At 41.7% G+C, this 21,986-nt stretch overlaps 1 protein-coding gene across 3 annotated transcripts in view; it reads left to right on the forward strand.

Moving 5' to 3' along the window:
• RORA (RAR related orphan receptor A) overlaps positions 1 to 21,986 on the forward strand; it is a 732,098-nt gene that overhangs the window by 621,060 nt on the left and 89,052 nt on the right. The window contains exon 1 of one of the 3 annotated variants that reach the window (XM_004274697.3): positions 9,067 to 9,250. The exons of 1 other annotated variant lie outside the window; for it this stretch is intronic. In XM_004274697.3, the coding sequence (XP_004274745.1) occupies positions 9,220 to 9,250 (31 nt within the window). In that variant the 5' untranslated portion in view covers positions 9,067 to 9,219. Of the gene's footprint in view, positions 1 to 9,066; positions 9,251 to 9,280; positions 10,173 to 21,986 lie in introns of those variants that run through there. One more of the 3 variants, XM_033437170.2, reaches the window with a different exon arrangement.

Raw genomic sequence — 21,986 nt, forward strand, 5'->3', positions numbered from 1 at the left:
TATTCAGTATATGCATTACTCATAAGAGAACAAAACTTTCCTTTGACTTGAATTACCCAGTGAAATGGCATATCGTCCCTGGGATAATAGAGAAAATACGAAAAGAGAAAAAATATATCACTTAGCTTGCTTATATATGATTACTTAATGATAGGCAGCTGTCAGACATGGACGGTTTAGCTGCTCACATCCTTGGAAGCAGGAAGACCTACCACATGACCTCTCTGAGTGTCTTGCAATTCTGATATGTCCTTTTAAAAATTTTTCCTTGTTTACCATGGCTCTGCCACATTATCTCTGTTATATTTCAAGGAGCAAATATGTGGTAAAGTAAAAAAAATTACTTTATATTTTACTTAAGGTGTGTTGTCAAAACATCTTGAGGCTACGTATGTACTATGTCTTTGTATAAATAACGAGGCCATGCATGACTATAGTCACTTAAAAAATGTAGACAATGATTTATTCAAAGTGTATTGAAAATTAAGTAGCTCTGCTTATTATACTATGGAACCCATTTATTGGGTGATTAAAATAGGTGAAAGAGATGCTATATTATATGACATGTTGCAAAAACTATTTATGAAAAGAGCAGCCGTGATACAATTTGAAAAAGTAAAAACAGTAACTATCTCTATCTTGTGCTTTTCCTGTAGAAGAGGATGAAGTATAAAATTATTTTTTGTGTTTCTAACAGACTTGTTACTTTGTTTGGAGTCTTTAAGAAACACCAGCTTTGGCTTTTGTAAGTTGTTAGTTTCCTTCTAGTCCTATGTCACATTCTATTGCCAGTATTTAGAGTTGTGTATTCCAAAAGTGCAAAGAATTCCCCTCAAGAGTTAATGTGTACCAAGTGTTTATTAAATGGACAAATGACAACATTGTCTTCAAACAGGATAATTACAACGGTGTACAGTATGTTTCTTCATTAGTAGGTAATTAAATAATTTACTAAATTGTGTAATAATTCATAATGACACATGCTAACCCCGCTGAATTATGAGAGCTAGTGATAAAAGAATTTCTTGCACGCATGCCTAAATTTTACTAGAGTAGTCAACTTCGATTCCTGAAGAAGTCAGCTTGCCTTTTTCAAAATACTGAGTAGTGCACAATTCAAGGAAATTTCAGAAAGTGTTTGAGAGTCAGCACGTAGCTGTTAAGGGTGCATACCCTAGATTCAGTTCACCTGGGTTTTCCTTATGGTTCCTTGTGTTCTTGGACAAGTTAATTTATCTGTGCATCAGTTTCCTCACCTACAAAAGAGAGTTTTGAGTGAATTCAGTGTTAAAAAGTACCTGCCACAGAGTAAGTTCCAAGGAATTGTGAAGCAATAGGTGAGGTAAAAGCAGGAACAGCAGCAGTGTGATGTAAGTATTGGAAAGCCATTTTGATTTCAGAAAATCATCTTTGTGGAACACAGGGTTTAACTGGAGTACTCAAAATCTCATGTGAATTTTGGAGCCTCTGAATGGAATGCCTAATTTAATGAACCTCCATCTTACAAAATGTAGGAATCGTTTTTTTAATTCAAGAGAAAAGTATTGATTTTTAAATGTGAATCTAATATATTTAGAAGAAATTAACATTTTTTATGAAAACAGAAAGACACACCCAAGTCTGTTCTTGTTTCAGTCCTCACAGCATATTTCCTCAGCGCAGGACTGGACATAAATAATAAGTGTACTTCTGAGGGCAGAGAATAGACTTCTGACCCAACATTGTCGGCCCAGTGAATTCCATCCTATGAGCTGGAGCTTAAATGTGAGCCTCAAAACCATTATTGACATGTGGTACAACTGTCTGAAATGTCAATAGTTATAAAATGAGTATCATAATGCATAATAATTGATTACTTTGCTTGACTGAACAGAAGCATATTTTCTCTGTGAAAGCAAAATAATGCCAACATTTTCTCCTGGGATGCTCCTAGCTGCGAGACTCAGATTTCCCAGTGAAGCCCACGTTACGCTGTGGTCCTTGATCATGCGTGACAAAAATAGGGAAAACCATCTGTAACTGCTTATCTTCTTCCCATTATTTGAAAATATATATTTTAAGAGTTCTTAAAAAATAACATATCACCTCTATATGAAACATCTGTATTAATAGAACTGTCTCAGATCATTTTCAGAACTGAAATGGATGAGATACGAAATCAAATAACACTCAATTTACCTAGTTCCTGTTAAAATGCTCTGCTTAGCTTTTCACTCTGATGAAATAACACCCATTTCCAGTTTTATTCTTCCTAGGTGTGCTGTGATGTGGAACTCTTTTGCTCTATGTGTTTTATTAAGTGTAATTTAACTTTATGACTCTCAGACCAACTACTAATCCTTAGAATAAGACTATGAAATAGGCAAGCTGCAAAGAGATTTATTTTCTAAAGCACAGTTCCCTTCTTCTGCCCTCAGTTCTTTTTTCAAAACTCATTCTCTGACTGTGTATACTTTGCAAAGCTCTGTACTAGGCACTTCGAAGGAAAGTGAAAGAAATAGCTACAACCTATATTCTGAGCTTTCTCCCCTCCTTATCTATATGTACTTCATGATACTCTAAACCATCACTACTAGTTGTTTCTTAAGTTAAAAATGCATTTTCTATCTCTGTCCTTTTACCTGTGTTCTGCCCTCCTTCTAAGATGTCCTTTTGCCCTTTATTCCTTTTTCTATCCACTAAAATTTGATTTGTCTTTCAAGGTCTAGTTCAAGTGGTACCTCCTCCGTGAAGTCCTCCTGCTCATAAAGTATAAGATTAACCCTGCACAGAGTAACCTCTCTTACTCTTGGCTCACATAGCACCTTAACTTAGAGTATGTGTCACACATTCTGCCTTACATTATAAGCATTGAATTCATTTTCCTACTAGATTGCAAGCTCCCTGAGGGAAGGTCTGACATCTTACTCTTTTTCCTTTCCTCTCCATGTCCCAGCACAGTGTAATGCACAGATGTTTATCATTGTTCATTGGATGGGAACTTGCATTCTTACAGGAAACAAGACATAAAAAGCCTGCACTCTTATAGAAAATAATACATTTTAAAAAGAGGCCCCTTATACCAAGGGGTAATTTAATATTTATCCATCTTTGTATTCCCAGTACCTAGCAGGTACTTAATAAATGCTTGCTACACACACACGCGCGCGCGCGCGCACACCACACACACATGCACAGATACATGCACACACACACATACACACACACATGCACACACACACGTTTCAAAATTGTAGAAAACTTATCAAAAGTGTGTGCTGATAATCATGTCAACACATCTTTATTAAGGTCAATAATTTTTGCCAGGCACAGTATCTGCGTGTATAACAATGTGGGAATGGTGATGGTATTTCCACTTGTAAGTCTACTAAGAGATAATCGCTGTGTCCTTTCTTTAAGTTGTTTCATTTAATCCTCCCAGTGTGCCTACGAGGTTCTACTGTCCTTCTTTCACATATGAGGAAACAAAGATTTGCTCAAGATCATCCAGCTAGTGAGTAGGATGAAGGTTGGTTTGGAGCCCAGTTTTGTCTAATGGCAGAGCTCACGGTAGCCTACCCTGGGGTTCAGTGAAACAAGGAAGGCTCCTTGGAGAAGGAAGTGGACATGGCGCCCCAAAGAGGAAGGGATGAAGGTGTTTCTGAGAAGGGGCTGGGACATGGTCTTGAAAGTAGTCACGGGATATTTGAGTTGCAGGAACCCTTTGAGGTCTGTTCCCATTTCTTCATTCTACAGGTCAGGGGCCTGACGGACTGAGAGGGGAAATAACTTGCCCAAAGTGACGTAGAACGCTAGTGACAAGTGTGAAATTTGAACCCGGGGCTCCAGGTTCTGAGTTCACTTCTGCTACCCATATTCCTTTAACTTAAAAAAGAAAAGAAAAGGAACATCATTTCCTACGCTCTTTACAACAGCCAAGACACAGAAACAACCTAAATGTCCATCAACAGATGAATGGATAAAAAAGATGTGGTGTACATATATACGATGGACTATTACTCAGCCATAAAAAAGAATGAAATAATGTCATTTGGGGCAACATGGATGGACCTAGAAATTATCATACTAAGTGAAGTAAGTCAGACAGAGAAAGACAACTATACGATATCACTTACATGTGGAATCTAAAATATGAAACAAATGAACTTATCTACAAAATAGAAGCAGACACAGATAGAGAACAGATTTTCAGTTGCCAGGGGGCAAAGGGGTGGAGGAGGGATGGATTGGGAGTTTGGAATTAGCAGATGCAAATTATTATACATAGAATAGATAAACAACAAGGCCCTACTTTATAGCACAGGGAACTATATTCAATATCCTGTAATAAACCATAGTGGAAAAGAATATGAAAAAGAATATATATTGTGTATCTATATATACATATATATATGATAATCACTTTGCTGTACGGCAGAAATTAACACATTGTAAATCAACTATACTTCAATAAAATAAATAAGAATAATTTCCTGAATGCCTGTTCCACTGCCAGCTGTAGGAGTGGGGTGAGGACATCTCATGGGAACACCAGGAATGGTAGCTCCTCTGGCCTCGGAGATGAGTCTCCTTCCTTGCCGCCTTAGCAGGTGTGTGTGTAGTGAGGCACCTCCCACATACCTATTCTATGGGGGTTGCTTGGGTCTGAATGCCTGTGAACTTTACCCTTTCCCTCCTTGTGATGGTTACAAAACATCTGCCAGTTCTTGAATTTCCTAATAGGTGTATGAGATATGTGGTTCCAGAAACTCAGAATCTCTTCACCATTGTCTCAATGCAGCCAAATCTTTCACCTCTGACATCCCATTACACTAACAGCCACACTAATAATTTGCAGCCATCTATCAACTGTGAGGGGTGAAGTGCTGTACAAACATCTTTTCAATGGGTGACTGACCAGACACTGCCTTTCTTTAGGAAAGTTCAGACTCAGGGAACTGACTTCTATATAGTCTTCAGAGCCAAGGTCAGCTGATTAGGGAGCTTCTCAAGATCAGAGCTATTGTCTTGTTCTTGTTTGATTCTCCAGTATAGGGCCAGGAGCATAATAAGTATTCAGTATATGTGCTTGGTAATGTGAAATATGTATGTGTGTCTGTGTGTGTGTGTAAAATTGAAGATGTCTCTTGCTATCAAAATGTCATTCATTTCACTATATTTCATGGACTATGTATGTGCATACATACATGTACATTTAAATCTGGCATCTATATTTGCTTTAAAATCATGAATAAAACAAGTTATATTAATCTGTTCATCCCCTCCCCCTAACACACGTAAATAGGGGGACCCCTCTGTCACCTTGGTCTTACAAGTATTATTCCATTTATAAATGTTTCTTTATGAGACATTGGCTCCTTCCAGACTCAAAACTAAGCAAGGCTGTGATCTACTGTAGGCAAGTTTGTGTCTACTCTGGAGCTTGCCAAGTAGTCTTGATCAGAACTAAGTCTGACCCTGTTTGGTCTGCAGGAGACCCGGTCCCCTGGCTTTATGTCGGCCTGAATGGCCCAGCTCCTACAGATCACAATGCCATGGAGGCTAAGGATTCAGCTGAATCAAGCTGCCTCGGACCACATTAACCTTTCACTGATCCCTTTCTTGTTCAGCTAGGAAGAAGTTAGTTGAATTAGCAAGCTGCCACACACTGGAAAAAGAGAATCAGGGCCCAGGCGAGACAGAACCTCAGAGCCAAAATGCTCCCTCTCAGGTGCATCAGCCAACCTTGAAAACATCTTTGTACTGCGAGCCACTTGCCGATTCTGGAAAAGTTTGTCAACCCATTGTTTTGCCATTCTCCCCAATAGCACTCAGCGTGTGAGTCGGCGTGGTATACCATGAGATCAGATTCCGTTTGGTAGAAAACCAAATGTACTTTCCTAAAGTCAAGGATCATTTCTTTATTTAACCTCTGAAAGTGGGAAGATAGACACCAATTTACTGATTATACTCCAGTCTAGACCCCTGCAGAAATCCAGCAGGCTTTTCTCATAGTCATTTTGGAACAACCTGACATCGGTCATGTCCCTCCAATTCCTTGCTAAGTAACAGATCCAATGTGAAACCCAGTACGTAGGGACACCATGTGGGGCTTTCTCTAGAGAACTCTGAGTTGAATTACATGTGTTTTAAGTATGCAGTGTGTGCCTTCTTTTTCAGAGTTTAGCCAACAGAAATATTTGACTTGAGAATGCATGTATGATATAATCCCATTCACGGTAAAGAGTTCCCATCCTGTTTAATTATCTTCATGTAAGCAATATTCTATTTACGTTTTTTTTTTTTTCCAGAACACTTGGTAAAAATTTTTCAAATGGAAAGAGTATACTGCTTAACACTGTTTTTCCCCCATAGCAGGCACCCCAGGAGTGTGTATTTAATGGAATCCAAATAATTATTCCTGCATTTCAATATTTAGCTGGTAAAATTTTGCACTGAAATGCGCATCTTTTTTGGCTCCAGTTTAGTAGTATTGAAGGGAAATACAGATCCTTTCATTCCTGACTGATTTACTTGGTTGAGGACGTATAACTCTGTAGAAAAGTTGTATTCCAAGAGGCTTTAAAAAAACCTCTTGTTTTTACTTTTGAAGTTTCACGAGAGCTTTGTGTTAATATAAAGAACACTAATATACCCTGGGTTGAAAGCTGTGTTGAAAATAAAAGAATACATTTATTAGAGGCATGTATTACAAATAGCATCTAGCCACACAGGAAGGTTACGACAATATCTGAAATTCTGTTGCTCATTAGTTGTAGGGTGAGAATGAAATACATTTCTAAAGGGCAAGGTCAATATTACATTATCCTGGAAATGTCTTTGTTAAATAAATGTGTAAATATTTCAAATAAGTATTGTGAGAATATATTTCTATTGGGGACATATCTATAGGATGAATGATTCTTCTTGTAATTGCAGGAGCACATGTCATGTTACATGTCATTCCCGATTACCGATTTCATTTGAAATGGCCTGGAAATAAATACCAATTACTAGTAATGTAAGACTATTTACCTTGGAGTCAGATGTCTGACAGGCAGACCAAATGGATTTGGTCATTTTCAAAGCATTATTTTCTAAAGCAGCATGCTGTTTTAAAGTAACACTGAATTTTCAGAGTGGTATATCTGGATTCGTTTGCAGCGAGTATGGACAAACACCCCTATGAGCAGGCACTCTCTGATGTTTTTCCATCCTTTAACAATACAAAGGATAGAAAATCATATCCAGGACCTACCAACAGGACAGCTTGGCATTACCCATCCTTGTTAAAGTCGTTAGGATGAGGGAAATCAAGAACCAAATATGAAGGATAGTGTCAGTGTAACTGAGGGGTGTTGCCTCACTGGAAGATGCAGTTGCATCATGGGAACGTGGTGTGACTTAATTTCATCATTATAAACATCACAGTGGGTATGGTTGATTCATTTGAAACCCTTGTCCACTTCGCTATGGCTGCGCAGCTGAGTTAACATGGGTAGATCTTGACTCCACGTTTTTAGGATTTCTTATTTTTGTGGTTTTATTTGGGGAAAACTCTAAAGAAAAAAACTGTGTTGGGATGACTTTAGTTGAAATCAAACTTTTATAAAGCTGCAGCTTGATTTAATGTACGATGAATTTTTTTTTTTTTGACCTTCTAAATCAGAGCGCTCTGTAAATTTTGCCTTGAAGGGGGATGCGGGGGTGGGAGTGTATGAATCCTAGTTTTTCCAATGCTGATTGTCTGCATGTGTTTTAAATTATGGGCCAACTCAGAGTCAAGGACAACTCGGTTATATGGGAAAAAATGTTAGGACTCTCCTTGTTTAACTACCATGAATGCAACAACTAATAACCATCTAGTATTTGCGTTGTAAATGGAGACACAGGCCATCAGAAAAGAAAGCAGAGTTGAAATTGTGTGAAGGAACTGGAGTAGGTAACAAACTTGGCTTTTGATAATTTTTTCTGCTACACTCAATACTGTTGACAAGCCTGCAGAAATTTTAAATAACACAGACTATGGGTATGTAGCATCTGAAATTCATAGTAAAGAGATTCATCTGACAATAATATCATGATTTAAGTTTCCACAAGACCAGTAAAAAGGATTGTTTGGAAGGAATTAGGTCTTAGCTGCAAGTTAAAATTCACAAAGTTGACCTTTAGAGGTTGTTTGCTTTTTTGTTGCTGTTGTTTTTTTCTTTTTTGTTTTTCCTGTCCAAAGTACCACAACATCTCATTTTTAGGGTATGAAAACTAGAACCTTTTCCACTTGTAGATTGGTTCTCTGGAGAGAATGGTGGATATATGGAAGAGCCTGGGAAATTAGTGGCTCAAATCGGCTGGCGACGAGTTCATTTAGGTGATTCACACAGAGTTTTCTGCTCTCCTTCCAGGTATCAGTGGTCCTGGGGGAAGGGAGAGGTGTAAACCAGGACCTTAGGTGTAGGTGTGATGAGAAATATCATCGTCTGGGTGGGCGGAGTTCCCCCTTCCCAGGCCGAGCCTCCCAGGATCTTACTGAGGAGGCGCTTACTCCACTCCCTGAGCAGTCCGGATGACTGCGTTCTCCACGGCCCCCGGAGGGGGCTTTACCTTCCGAATAAAGCTGGGGTGATCTGGGAAATTGGAAGTGAGGGTGACTACAACACCCCCCGCCCCCGCGCCAGACCGAACAAACCCCTCTTTTCCGCCAACGAGTTGGCACAGTTATCACCCCTGGGAGATCCGGAAAGAGAGCAGGAAAGTAGCGTCTGGTTGCGCCCCTCTAGCCCAAGAGGCGCGGGAGAAAGTAGACGCGCGATCTTCCGGGCGCTGCACGCCGAAAGCGCCCGGGCGGCCACAGGTGCCCAGGGAGGCGAGGAGAAGGCCGGGGGCCCGGGTGCGGGCCGGGGGCGTGGGAGGGCAGCGCCAGCGCGGGTGCGCCCGGGAGCCGCCGCCGCTCACCTGCCCGGGGGGGCGGGGCGGGGCGCGGCGCTAGGGCGCCCCCGCCTCCCGCCGCCCGCCTCCCGCCCGGGGAGGAAGCGGAGGGGCGCGGTGTAAACAGAGCGGCGGCCGTGATGTCAGCCGGTCACATGGAGCCTCTTATGGCTCGGGATGGCTCTCGGCGGACGGGCAGCTGCGGCAGCTGCTGCTGTGGCTCAGGCGGCGGCGGCGGCGGCGCGGCGGCGGCGGCAGAGGGGGCTCCGGGGTCGGACCATCCGCTCTCCCTGCGCTCTCCGCACCGCGGCTTAAATGATGTATTTTGTGATCGCAGCGATGAAAGGTGAGCCCGGGCGCCCCGCCGGGGCCGGGTGGGCTGGCTGCTCCGGGGGGCGGGGAGGCGGGCGCGCAGGGGGAGGGGTGGGCGCGCCTGCCCGAGCGCACGTACTGCCCGGGGCTGGGCGCTGGAGCCCCGCCAGGGCTTTTTGGGCCCCTGCAGGGCGCCCCCTGAGCCCGGTCGCGGGATCTGCCTGCCTCCTGTCGGGGGCAAAGGCGCATGGGCTGGACCCCTCTCTTCTGTCCTCTCCGGCTTCTGTCAGTCGCCCAGGTCCGCCTGGCACCCGGCGGGGCGCCCGGAAGAAAGTTTGCTGGGAGTCGCCGCGCTTCTGGCAGGGAGGGGAGGGTCTGAGGAGCTCGGAGGAAGCCAAGGGGCGCCCGCGACGGGTCCCCAGGGCCCGCACCCCGGACAGCTCCGGCCTACGTAGGGAAGGCGCCGCGCCCGGGCCGGGCCGAGCGTGCGCCGGGGCGCGGTGTCATTCCTGGGGACTGCTCAGCGTCCCGGGCCTTGCACCCTGCTCCCCCCCGCCCCCCTCCGCCGCCCGGCGGCCCCGAGCGCCAGGGCGGCCGCCTGCAGGGGTAGTGCGGCCGGTCCGCGCTGCGTGCCCGCCGCGGCCGCTTCCGAAAGCGCGCAGGCCCGAGCGAGACGGGCTTCTGGAGCGTGCCAAGACTCCCTGGGCGGCAGCCGCAGCGCACCCTCACTTGATACTTTGGGTTGTGGATGGATGTGGGGAGGCAACTTCTCCCCCCGCACAGGATTCGCGGGCAGTGGTGGAGGTTAGACGGCGGCGAAGGCCGGCGGGCGCGGGTTAGTCGCGGCCAGACCTCCTCGTCCGGCCTTCCGCCCTGATCCGAAGTCCTTTGCCGGGCTGGTGGCGGGATGGCAGCGGGGACTGGTTGCAGAGAGGACTGGCTTCAGGTCTTCTCAGGTGAGGAGGAAAGAAACCATGGCAAGTCAGGGAAAATATAATGGGAAAGCCAAAGTTTGGAGGTGCGCAGGAACTCGCCTGCGCCGTCCGGACAAGCCGAGACACGCAAACAGCCCGAGAGAAAACTCAGCCCGCAGCCCTCCGCCGGCTCGTGCGCCAGCAGGTTCTTCGGGGCTGATAATCTGCCCGCAGACCCGGCCGCTGGGAGTGGGGATTTAGAGCCCCATCTGTTTGCGGCGGACAGGGCTCCCCTCATACGCAGCAGTTTTGCAGACCCAGACTGTCCTGCGGGTTCTGCCCATCCGTGCGGGCGCGGAGCGCTCGTTAAACGTTTGCTAAGGTTGAGGTTTTGTTGCAATCCTAGATGAAGGACACCAGTTCGGTATCTGCACTGGGTTTACTTTCGGATCACCGAGCTTTGCCTTTCTTCACTAGAGATTGGGTGGCATCTCTTTTATTAATTATTAACAGGCCGAAACGTACTGGACGCTAAGATGAGCTGCTTGAGATGAAATCTTTCTATACGACGTGCCCAGAGCAAATTTTTGTCTTTTCCCCGGTGGCTTGGGGGAAATTAAATTTAATCAGTTTTAGAATATGCAACAGATAAAGGGTAGGAGACCTCCACGTTCTTAAGCACTTAACTTTTTTTTTCTTCCCAAAATGATTTTAAGATTTTCTTACCGACTTCTTATGCAGACGAAACGTATGCTTCTCCCCTCCCCCTCTAAAAAACTTTTATGCTATTTCCAGCGGTTCATTAATCCTGTAAGAGTAAAACGATTCAGATAGCCTTTGTAGTTAAGACATTTTCTTCCGTTTTTTCTTTAAGGCGTGAAATAGATTTGGGGAGGTGTCAATGTTAATCCTTATCTATTTTATTTAGTATGATTGGTGTCGACTGAGGAAGGGTGAGCAGCTGATACTATTTCCCCTAATGAACACTAACCACCAAACAATAAGAAAAGTGCGTCTGAATGTTTTAACTTAATGTTGATGTTTCTGAGTACATAGGCTTTTGGTTTTGTAGTGCTAGCACAAAATGAAGTTCCATAGTATCCCTTAGTGATATAACCATGGGAATCACACCGCCACTATATCCCCCAAAAGCTCTAGCCCACACATTTGTCTTGGAGTGACCTCTGGCTGCCACACGATAATAGATGCATAGTATTGTGCTTTGCGAAAAGTAGCTCAGATGTACTGGCAATTCAGTTTTTCTATAAGCTCAGCTGCGGGGGGGCGGAGGGGGAAGGTGTAGAAATAAAATGCATTTAGACAATTAGAATATTTCATTCCCAATATCATAATATCCTGTGTCTTAATGGGATTATCTTGCTTTGGAGCTTATTTAAACTGAAGAAAAATAGTTTGTGGAAAATAAGGAATGCTGTAAATGTTTCCGTATCAGATTTAAGGGGAAAAAAAACTGTCCCAGAGTCATATTAAATACTTCCCTACTGCCTCTCAGTTTTAATAGTTAAATTGGTCCCATATGTAAGAGAGTTTGTGTAATTAGGTTTTTTATACAAAACAGAAACACTCTTTACAATATAGTTTTTTGGTATGTGTATGCATGTGGCTGGGGGAGGAGAGAACAAGCCACCATAAAAGAGAAACATTCTCTTTGTTGGCTGATTTACTGATGTTTTTAAAACATCATTAAAGCAGGCCTTTTGAACTCACCAAAGAAGAAAATCCTTCCTCTGCATTAGTTGTCAAATAAGTTTAGGCTTAAAGTGGGCTTGTGCTTAGAAGTAATAAATCTTCATTTGAGCAACTCTAGTCTCATCCTTCAGTTTTGTTTTTGTTTAATTAATAACAGAATTCCAGTACCATTTGGATTGCTTCTTGAGCAAATGGAGAGAGCCAGAGATAACATTTATAATCAGGGGAGCACTTGTTCTACGCATCATAAAAGTGCTTTGGCCAAATGTCAGGCAGCAGCCAGTGCTGAAGGGAAATGCGAGCGCTTCATCAGTTTTAGTAGATTATACCCCCCTTTGCTTCCTAGCAGCAGAGCACTCAGCCTGTGTTCATGTAAATGGAGTTAAGGGAGTGAAGGGAGGCTTAAGGGGAATGTCTGTCCCATCATAGATTCTTCCCTCAGCACAATCCATGTACAAACACAAGGCATGTTACCGCTTTGAAACTACTGTATATGTGGGTGATAAGGGGTATTTCCAACTCTAGTAAATGTGATTTTATAGTTTTAAAGAATTTGGCCTTTCTCTTTCCCAAATGAAATTTGAATTTTATCCCTCGTCTTATTTTAAGTACTGTGTCAGTGGTATCCCTTAGCTGGGATTTTTTTTTCCATTTTCATGACCTTTGATGGGTAGGATTGGAAGAGGGTGATGGCTGGATCTTGGAAAGAGGAAACTCAAATAGCTATTTCAGACCCCAGAGTGCTTAGCAGACAAGGAGAGGTCAGTTCTTTTAAAGACAAAGAGGATCTCTGAGTCCATTTGTCCACTGGGTGAGGAGGGAGCTCGGACCTTCTATGAAGTGGAGAATATTTTAGAAGCACCATTTTCATGAGCAGTCTCTTGATTTTACATATTTCAATCACATCACTTTCAATTTATCATAAGTAAACCACTTTGCCCTCAATTTGAATTGAGTACCATATAATTTCTTTAATGCTGCCCAGTTATAAAATAATACAATTTCTAAACAGACTTAGTCCTTTAAATATATATATGATTTAAATATTAGGGCTTTTTTTTTTTTTTTTTACTATCTAGTAGATATATTAGTAAATATATTAATAGTTCTTACTAGACTCCTTTTTTTCCCAACCTTTCCCTCCCAGCCAAGTGAATCACAATAAAATGGATGAGGTCAGCAAGTAGATAATTGCAAAGCATCAGCAGTAGCACCTAGCTACTTTGTAATTTGCTCTGGGGCACCTAAGAAAATAATATTCACAAATGACCATTTACTGGGAGAAAAAGTTACTGGATGGTTAGATACATAGATAGATAGCTAGATCTGCAGAGGTAGAGTTGAGTTTTCTTAAAATCTTCTCAGCTTATTTTAGTAATCAATAAACCCCTTGTGTTGAACTAATCTATGAATACTTTGTCATAGAAATTTTCTGCATGGATTCTAAGTATTCACAGTGTTTATTAATAAGAAATCAAGCCCGCCTTAACCTATATATTTCATATTTATTAATTTAAAAAAACATAATTAGATGCTCAGAGTTAGCCTTTATGTTTCTGTGCTTTAAAAATAATAATAATTTGGAGGGGTCCACCAGTGACAACACAGATGTGAATTCACATTTGATATTATCTCGAAGACCACATATTGACCCTTTGAGGAATGATTTACTTATTCTCTCTCCCTCCTCTAGCTCCTCCACCGACGATACCTCCCTTCCACACCAGCCCTTGAGTCATGGCCTTAGAGATTTGCAGTCAGAGATTTTTGTATCTGTCAGTATTGTCTGTGACATGATTGATCATGGTTTTTCTGTTCATTGTCAGAGTGCTATATCCGGAAATAAGAGGTCTAAATAGACAGATACTAGCATATATTAGCCAACAGGCAAAACGCAAGAAAGCAGTTGAAATCTTTTGTTTCTGGATTTTCTAAGCTGCATTTGTTAGCCCTCATCATAATATAAGGAAGAATTATGAAGACTTAAAATCTTTGTATAAAAATTAATGTCAAACCTGTTCCCTAGGTTTGCCAGCGATTTCATTTTTTGCCTTTGATTTCATTGCCTCTGAAATTTACTAAGCATTTCATAAACAAATAGCAGTTTGATGTTAATCTATATTTGTTTTCTGCTTTATGGTTTGCAGCCATTCTTGTCTCATTTAATCTTCCCTGGGAAGTCATTGACACTGTCGTGGTTTTTAGTCGAAGAAACTGAGGCTCACAGAGGTTATGTGTTGGTTAGCCAAGCTTGACAAGTGAAGCGAGGGCTAGAGCCCTAATTTCTACTGTCTTCACGCTGCCTCCCCTGGAGGAAGCTGTGAAAATGTCCTGGATATAACTTTGTCTCTAGTTAGTGGAAATTATAACTCTGGCGTTTATAAGGGAAAAAAATAGATTCAATTATGTAATGCTTTGCCGAGCCTAATATCTTTAAATTACTATTTAATAAAATCAATTTGGTACAAATAGGGTTATTCTTATTTGCTTACCATTAGCTCTCTTCATCCACGATTTTCATTAAGTCTGCTTCTTGTAAGAGGATCTGAGTGAAATGTAAGCATTACTTTCCTAAAGAATATGGAATACTATGAAATGCAGCTAACCTGTGTAACCTAACTCCATTATGAGAAAATCGAGCTGGAGACTTATCTATATGGTCCACTTAGCTTTAGGCAAAGGGAGCATTCAAAAACGCATCTTCTAAATTTCATATCCCTTTATGGAGTAGAAAACTCATGAATCCTTGGGCTTGTGAGTGCTGTCCTGGTTGTTTCCATGACAGCTAACGGGCATGATCATGGGCGTATTCTTGAGAAATCTGTTGTCTTTTAGAAAATCAGAGTCAAAGTTTCCAAGTAGATAGATCTGCAAAAGCTCATTTCTCACTTGAGGGGGGTTTATTTCTCTGGCAACTGGATTGAGTGGTCTTTGCCTGAAAGCAAATAAGCATCATTTCATAGAGTCTCAGGGAGAGCAGAAACCTAAAATGTCATTCAGATACACACCCTCTTGGCATTTGGTTCCTCTCCACGGCGTTCCTGGCAAATTGTCTGGTTATGCTTAAACACCTCCTATGATGGGGAGCTCACTATCGTTAGAGGAAGCTTATTCCATCTTGAATAAGAAAATTATTTTTATTTCAAGCATAAGTCTCTCTTTTGTACTTTTAATCCCTCGATTCTGATCCTTTCTTTTGGGGCTGTGTACAATACAATTTAATCCATCTTTCATATGAAAGATTGAAAGATTGTCAGTTATTTGAAGACTAAGTATGAAACACACACACACCCTCCCTCAATCTTTGCTGTGTGTCTCCACTCCATTCTGTTCACAGTCAGCCTTCTAGCAACCTTGGTCATTTTTTTCCTCAAGCACATTTCAGTTTGACTAGAACCTCTTGAATTTTTGTACCACAACCCGAGTCCTAGTTGTGATATGATTGACTCAGCACTTAACCCACCATGTAGTAAAGAGAAAAGAGTTTAAATTTTGTTTCAATTTTTTTAAGATTCATAAGCTAGGTTGTATCTTTTGAATGTCATGACTAGCCTTTGTGCTACCGTTGTAATTTGTGAAAGTGGACCTTTGACCTACTTAGAAATACTTTTGGATGAACTGAAGTTGATACTAAATATCCAAGAAAATCAAAGATATTGAAAAAATAATTAAAGGAACATGAGAAGCATTTCTGAGGTGTTTTTCGCCAAAGTAGTGTGTCAGAGCTGAAATAAGGCTGCCCTCTAGTGGTTACTTTCTCATGGAATGCTAAAAGAGGTAACAGTGCCAGTGCATTTCCCATCAGGCTAGTGGAGAAGGTCAAAGGTTGAAGTTATTTTCTCGATTGCTGTGGGACTTTCTACATCAGATTCAAAAGTGTAATTTATTGTTTTGCATGGTTGTTAGAAATGCGTCTGTGGGAGAGATAATGAATGTTAAAAGTTTGCTTGGAAGGGAATTTTTTTTTAAACTTAAGATAAAGTTGATTTATAAAATTCTGTTTGGCTCCATATTAAAGTTAAATATTTAAGTGAGATTTGGTTTGGGAGTAAACAATTATGACCTTTGTGGTAATCCTTGGTTTTTTTTGTTGTTTGGTTGTTTGTTTTTAGAATTTCAACCTCAATTCTATTCCCCTACCCTCGAATATTTTTTAAAAAGAGATTGTCAGTCATTTTGATCAGAGAAATCCGGCATCTTCCCTTTTTAAATCTAAAGCTTTTTTTTCTTTCAAAAAAGGGAAACATTTAGAAAGAAGTAAACTATTGTTGATCTTTTTGGCAATAAAGCAATTTTTCAATGGATGCAAAACTATTAACCCGCTGGTTTCTGAAGTCTTAGGGTTAGAGCATTTTATTCACTTAAGTATATACAACTTGCCAAAGAAATTGAGTATATGTTACACAGGTTTTTAGAACATTATATCATTTATGCTTTAAAACAGTGCACAAAGTAGAGATAAGCATTCGTTTGTGTAATTTTTAGGATAATAGATAATACAAGTGAAATGTGTGCTTAGATTTCAGTGGTATATTGAGTGTGAAACTATTATGAAACAATCTGGTTTCTGTATTGGAATCAAAGAAATGATTATTGACCTTCCTATTTCCTTAAATATCTTTTGTTACTGATGCTACGGGGAGAGATGAGAATTCAAGTTCACGTGAATTTTGCATTGCTCAAGTAGTCCAGGCTTCTGAGCTGAGCTAGAATAACCAGGGTGATCTTAATGACAGATAATCACCAGGATTTTAAAGGACGACAGTGCTTACTTGTTCCTACCGGAAAGATTAAATTGCATCTTTACATGAAAAAGAAGGAAGGGAATTTTTAAAAAGTCAGGAAAACCTGCTGTTTAAACCTTTTCATCATAGAAATAAGGTAGTGGTTCAGAAGTGAAGACTTGTGGTTAAGTTTCAGATCAGTTACTGAAGCAAACCGTTTTTCAAACTGCGCCACCCAGAAGTGTGATTCTTTCACCACATGAGAAATATTCTCCTTTTCACAGAACGTTATTTTCATTTTGCAGTCGTTGGGTTTTTTTTCCTTCTTTTCTTTATCTCATGTCAAATCTTCGGTAGAACCCTGGGTATAAATAACGAAATAAAGTTGTTTCAGCAAATACTTATTAAGTGCCTATTGTGTGCTACGTTGTTTAGGTGCCACCTGTGTGCTTTTATAATAGAACAAGGACACCTTCCTCCCTATCGTGTATCTTAAGCCATGAATCAGCGTTTAAAGACATGCACTGAGAAATTGCCTGCCACGCTTAACTAGAGAAAGCTGCTTTAAGACTTTTGAGCTTATAGGTTTGTAGTTTCTATGAAGTCCGTGCCATTTAAAACAAAGAGTTTGCAACACGCAATGAAATGTTAGTGTAATTGGATAAAGTTAATCCTTCTATTTATGTGTGAACATGATTCCCTTCCAAATAAGCCATAGGGTAGCTCTAAAATCCTGCCTAAGCAGTGGCTCTGAAACTTTGGAGAGCAACCCATAACCAGAAGAGTTGCAAAGGCAGATTTCCGGGTTCCACCCATGGAGACCCTGATTCTGTCAGCCTGGTCTTCCCAACCCAGGAAGGTATTTAAAAGGTGTCTCAGGTGTTGCCAGTTCAGATGGTCCTCCTCACTCCCTCTGTGAAACCTCGCCCTTGCCTGTCAGAGCTCAGATGGGCAGCAGAATCCTCCAACCCTTCAGTGGTTCCCAAATATCATTGATCTTCACGGTTAGCTGAGAAGCATTTAAAAAAACTAAGTGCCCGGTCTCTATCACCACCTATATGGGTCATGATTCCGATGGTCTGGGGAGCGGCCAAGGAATCTGAATTTGTAAAAGCTCCCCTTGGTGACTGAGGATCTGACAGGTTTGGGAACTACTGCTCGGGTCTAACCCTCTCCTCTTACTAGTGAGGAAAGGATGCTCAGGTCAGTGATATTAAGGTAAGCCTAAACTTTCCTTTGAGGCCACTGAAATCTCCTTTCAGAGTGGGTGAGGTGCACACCATGAGCAGTTTCTGCCATTGTTTGGATGTTATTAACACATTTGAGGTATTCTTCTGATTATTTCTGGCCTTTCTATCAACCAGTGTGTAGGAAAAAAGTGGGCAGGCTCCCAGTCTGTTACCCCAAATGATCCAAACAGAAGAGGCCCCTGTGATGCTTTCCCAACCCTGTATTCCTTTTCTGCATAAACCTTGCCCAGGAGCTCTGGCCTTCTAGCCCTCAGTGAGCCCCGAGGCTGGGTCTTGCCACCATTGTGACCACTCAGTGGGGCAGGCTGGGGATTGTGCCTCAAAAGTCAAGGCCAACTTCAGTGGCAACAGTGATGCCTCTTCTATGTTGCTTTTTTTTCAGCAACAAAGTCCAGGTTTTAGAGCCCTGCAAGTTGTGAATGCTTCCTATTTATAAGGTGGTGTTTCTCAGGCCCTGAGCACCTGGTGTGTATCTGCCCCCCTCCAGGCACTGGAATGGCGAAGTTTGAATGACACAGACACCACACTGCCTTTGTGCAACTTAGATTCTAGTCTGGTGAGACAGAAAAGTGGAACTACTCTGGCTGATGTGGAGGAAGGCCGACCCCCTTCTACACCAACTCCAGCCCCTCCTTCTTTGGAAAATGGCGGTGCCGTAGCCCATCATGTGGCAGATGTGATGTTGCCATGGGGGCAACAGCAAACACAGCAGGCTTCACCTCTGGTCTCTTCGAGTGTATGTTCTCATGGGAAGAGGTAGATAATACCTAAGTAAACATATAAATGAACTAGATAAATACAGATAGTGACAACAGCTCGGCCAGCATAGAAATTGGAATGGCTTAGAATTGCTTATGGCCTCATGGATGAACAGCAGGGAATGAAATCCAAGAATTTTTTCTAACCAGTGATGAATGTTCTGCCGTAGACCCAAGAGGGAGTTTAGAGGTCATCTGGTCTCTTAGTTCTCAGCCTTGTCTGCCCACTAGACTGTCTAGAGAGCTTTTTGAAAAACACCAGCCCAGGCTTCACTCCTGGAAGCTCTGATTTTATTGGTCTGAGGTGGGTCTCAAGTATTGATAATTCGTTAAAGCTGTCCAGATGATTCTGGTCGAGAAACCTCTGAGGTCCAACACCCTTATTTGACATGTGAGTCGTCCGTCCCCAGTGCAGGGCAGTAGTGTTGGATGGTGGAACCCCCCCACCCCCACCCCCATGTAGGGTGGGAGAAGACATGGGTTCTCCTGCCAGGTCAGGCTACCTCAATTGCTCACTTTCCCCATTTGTAAAATTAGGGGAAATTGATAGCCATCAAGAGCTTTTCCAGCTCTCTCATTCTGTGAAAATGTTTGTCTTAAAACAGAAGGAAAGGTCTGGCTTCTCGTCCAAGACTGGGAGGAAGAAAACAAATACACTCTAGTTTCCTTATTCCTTGTCTCAACCCCTAATTGCTAGAGGTCCCTTCATCAGCTGATCGGTTCCTTTGGGGAGTGAAAATTTAAGGTAGAAAGAGGTAATTACTTTCTGCCAATTATTTAAATAAATTTAAGAATAAGCAAGCTTTCATTAATATTTATGCCCTGATTTAGTTCTGGTAAATTAGTCATACCTTATGTATCAAATTCTAGCCCAAAGCGTTTTTTGATGGTTGAGTTAAAACCGAGGAGGTCGGGGTAGGGAGGTTGCTTAAAAATGGAAGCCTTGGAATAGTCTTAACCATCACACACCACAGTAATTTTATTCCTTACCAAATATTCCAGGCCAGAAACCCAAAGACATTGAGTCTCTCCCAATATATTGTTTGCAGTTTTTTAACAAGCAGAAACAGTGTATCTCTCCTGTGTTGCCAGCTTAATAAAAGAAAACTACAAAACTAAGTTCTATCATGAAAAATATTCTGCTTCCTCATCTGTGACCCTGTATCTCTAAGAACTTGGGTTTCGTTGAAACATTTATTCAGAAAGATACCAGTTCATTATAAACCAGCATGGTGTGATGTAAGCACCTTAACTTTATTTCCTTTTTGTGTGGAATCTCCCAGCGGGGTTTGATAATATTCGGCAGTTGCACAAATGAGAAAGGAGTTTGAAAAGTAAATCTGATGGGAGCCAGTAAATGAAATCAGAGCCGTGTATTTTTCAACAGAGATTTTTTGAGGATGAGCACATTGCCTGTTTGGCATGTATATATTTTAGAAATTGACACATGTTGATATACATCCATATGTTCTCCTTAGACAGAAAATTATAGAAAGCCATCTTCCTGTAACTTAAGCTACATCCATAATAGCAAGCACCTTCTGAAAATGATACCGTTTGACAAAATAATTGGCAGAAATCTATTTCAAAAGCAATGTTTCTATCACAAGCATAATCATGTAGAACAGAAGTGTTTTGTTTCCCCCACTGCAGAGAAACAAAGTCATTTAATGTGAGTCAAGACTTCTCAAAGTTTTGGCAGACTTTCTAAGCCTCCTGTTGCTGTTGCATTCAGAATCCCTTTTAAAGTGGCTTGGAAGTTTCTGTATGATTTCAATGGCTGCTTAGGGGAAATATTGGCTAAACTCCTCATTTTGACTGTTAAGATGGCTTGAGTGTTTTCAGAATGTTTTCATTTGCTAGAAATATGTTTTGCGCTCAGGCTTCTCTTGTTGCAGAAGGTTGGTTACCAGCCGTCTGATGACGCCTCAGGGTGTTTACAGAAGATGTGGGTGCTATAGTTATATTTGAGCACAGCCCTCCTCCAATGAAGTGTGTGGTAGTCAGCAGAAATGCGAAAACATGTACTTAAGGATTGATGCTTGTAAGAGATGTGCCGTAAAGAAAAACGGTTGTTCAGATGTACGACATGACTGACAGCTCTCCTTGTAGGCATGCTAGTAACAATAAAGTCTAGAAGTTCAACATCAAAGCGATCACAGCTTACTCCACCAGTGACTTACACATCAAAGAGAGAGCGCAAGACAAAGGAAGTGCACCGAGGTGTGTTTTTCTGCCTCGTAGCCAGATGCTCTGGGGTAGCTCCCAGAGCTCCTTTCTTGAATGCAAAGTGATTTTTTTGCAGATCAGCGTCTTCATTTCATAAATGACCAGGAATATAAAAGGAGGGCAAATGAGCTCTATAATTGCTCCCCGTCGCTCTAAGTTTGGTTAGGAGAGACTCATCGCAGGAGAGATTGGTCTCTGGTTTCCTTAAGAAGCGAATTGTGTACCGGCATGGGCAGCTCTACCTTCACCTAATAGGGTCCAAGGAATTATTCACAAAATAAGAGAGTACAAATTGGATACATTTCCAGTTGGTTGTTTTGAATTATGCTTGACATAAAACTGGACCTAAGTTTCTGGAGTTGTCCCCACCGGCACCCCCCCACACCCTTGCTTTTAAATTTGTTAACATTCGCCTTGTGGGTGGATTTTTTGCTGAATCAGGTGTGCGTTACCTAAAAGGTGTGTGTGATAATGAAATTTAGACCTGTTACACCGGCTCTTAATTAGTCGCCAGATCGGTGCCTCAGTTCTGTCAAGCAAATGGTGTGTACTCCAGAATGCTAACGGTAGAACGGGAAGAAGAGTCTGGATTTGACTCCCCCCCCCACTTCTTGTTATTAAATTGAAAATAAAATTAACCATGCAAGCATTATGGGTGGTTTGAAATAATGTGCTTTTTTTTTTTGCTTGCCTTTGACATTTGAAGTTCTTTTATAGTTCATCTTCAGTAATTTACTCATTTTTAAATGCTATTGAAAAATAGTAGTGCTCTGCGTAGTCATTAATAAATACAAAGCAGCTTTCTCAAGGCTCTAGGGAGACCTAATAAACAACTGTGTTACTAATTGATGCTATACTGAGCTGACAAAAGTAGTGCATCGGTAAACAGAAGTTAGAAAGCAAGAAGTTAAAGAACTATAGGGGATTATGTAGACATCAAGGGTTGGAAATTATAATAAGGCCTCTTTAGGGGAGCATTAATTTGCATGTGGCTGAATTAGGACACCCAATTATTTCTGAGCACACTATGAGGAGCTCATCCAAAATACCCCCGAAGTGAAAAGGTTTGGGAGGGTTGGGAGTTAGACGGGATAGAAGGGGGACTGAGCATGTCATATGTCCTATAACTCACAGTAGTTTTCCCAATAGCTTGTTAGAGTAGCTTTCTTTGTTAGGGAGAAAAAT

This window comes from Orcinus orca, chromosome 2 (genome assembly GCF_937001465.1).
Source record: "Orcinus orca chromosome 2, mOrcOrc1.1, whole genome shotgun sequence".
NCBI classification, from domain to species: domain Eukaryota; kingdom Metazoa; phylum Chordata; class Mammalia; order Artiodactyla; family Delphinidae; genus Orcinus; species Orcinus orca.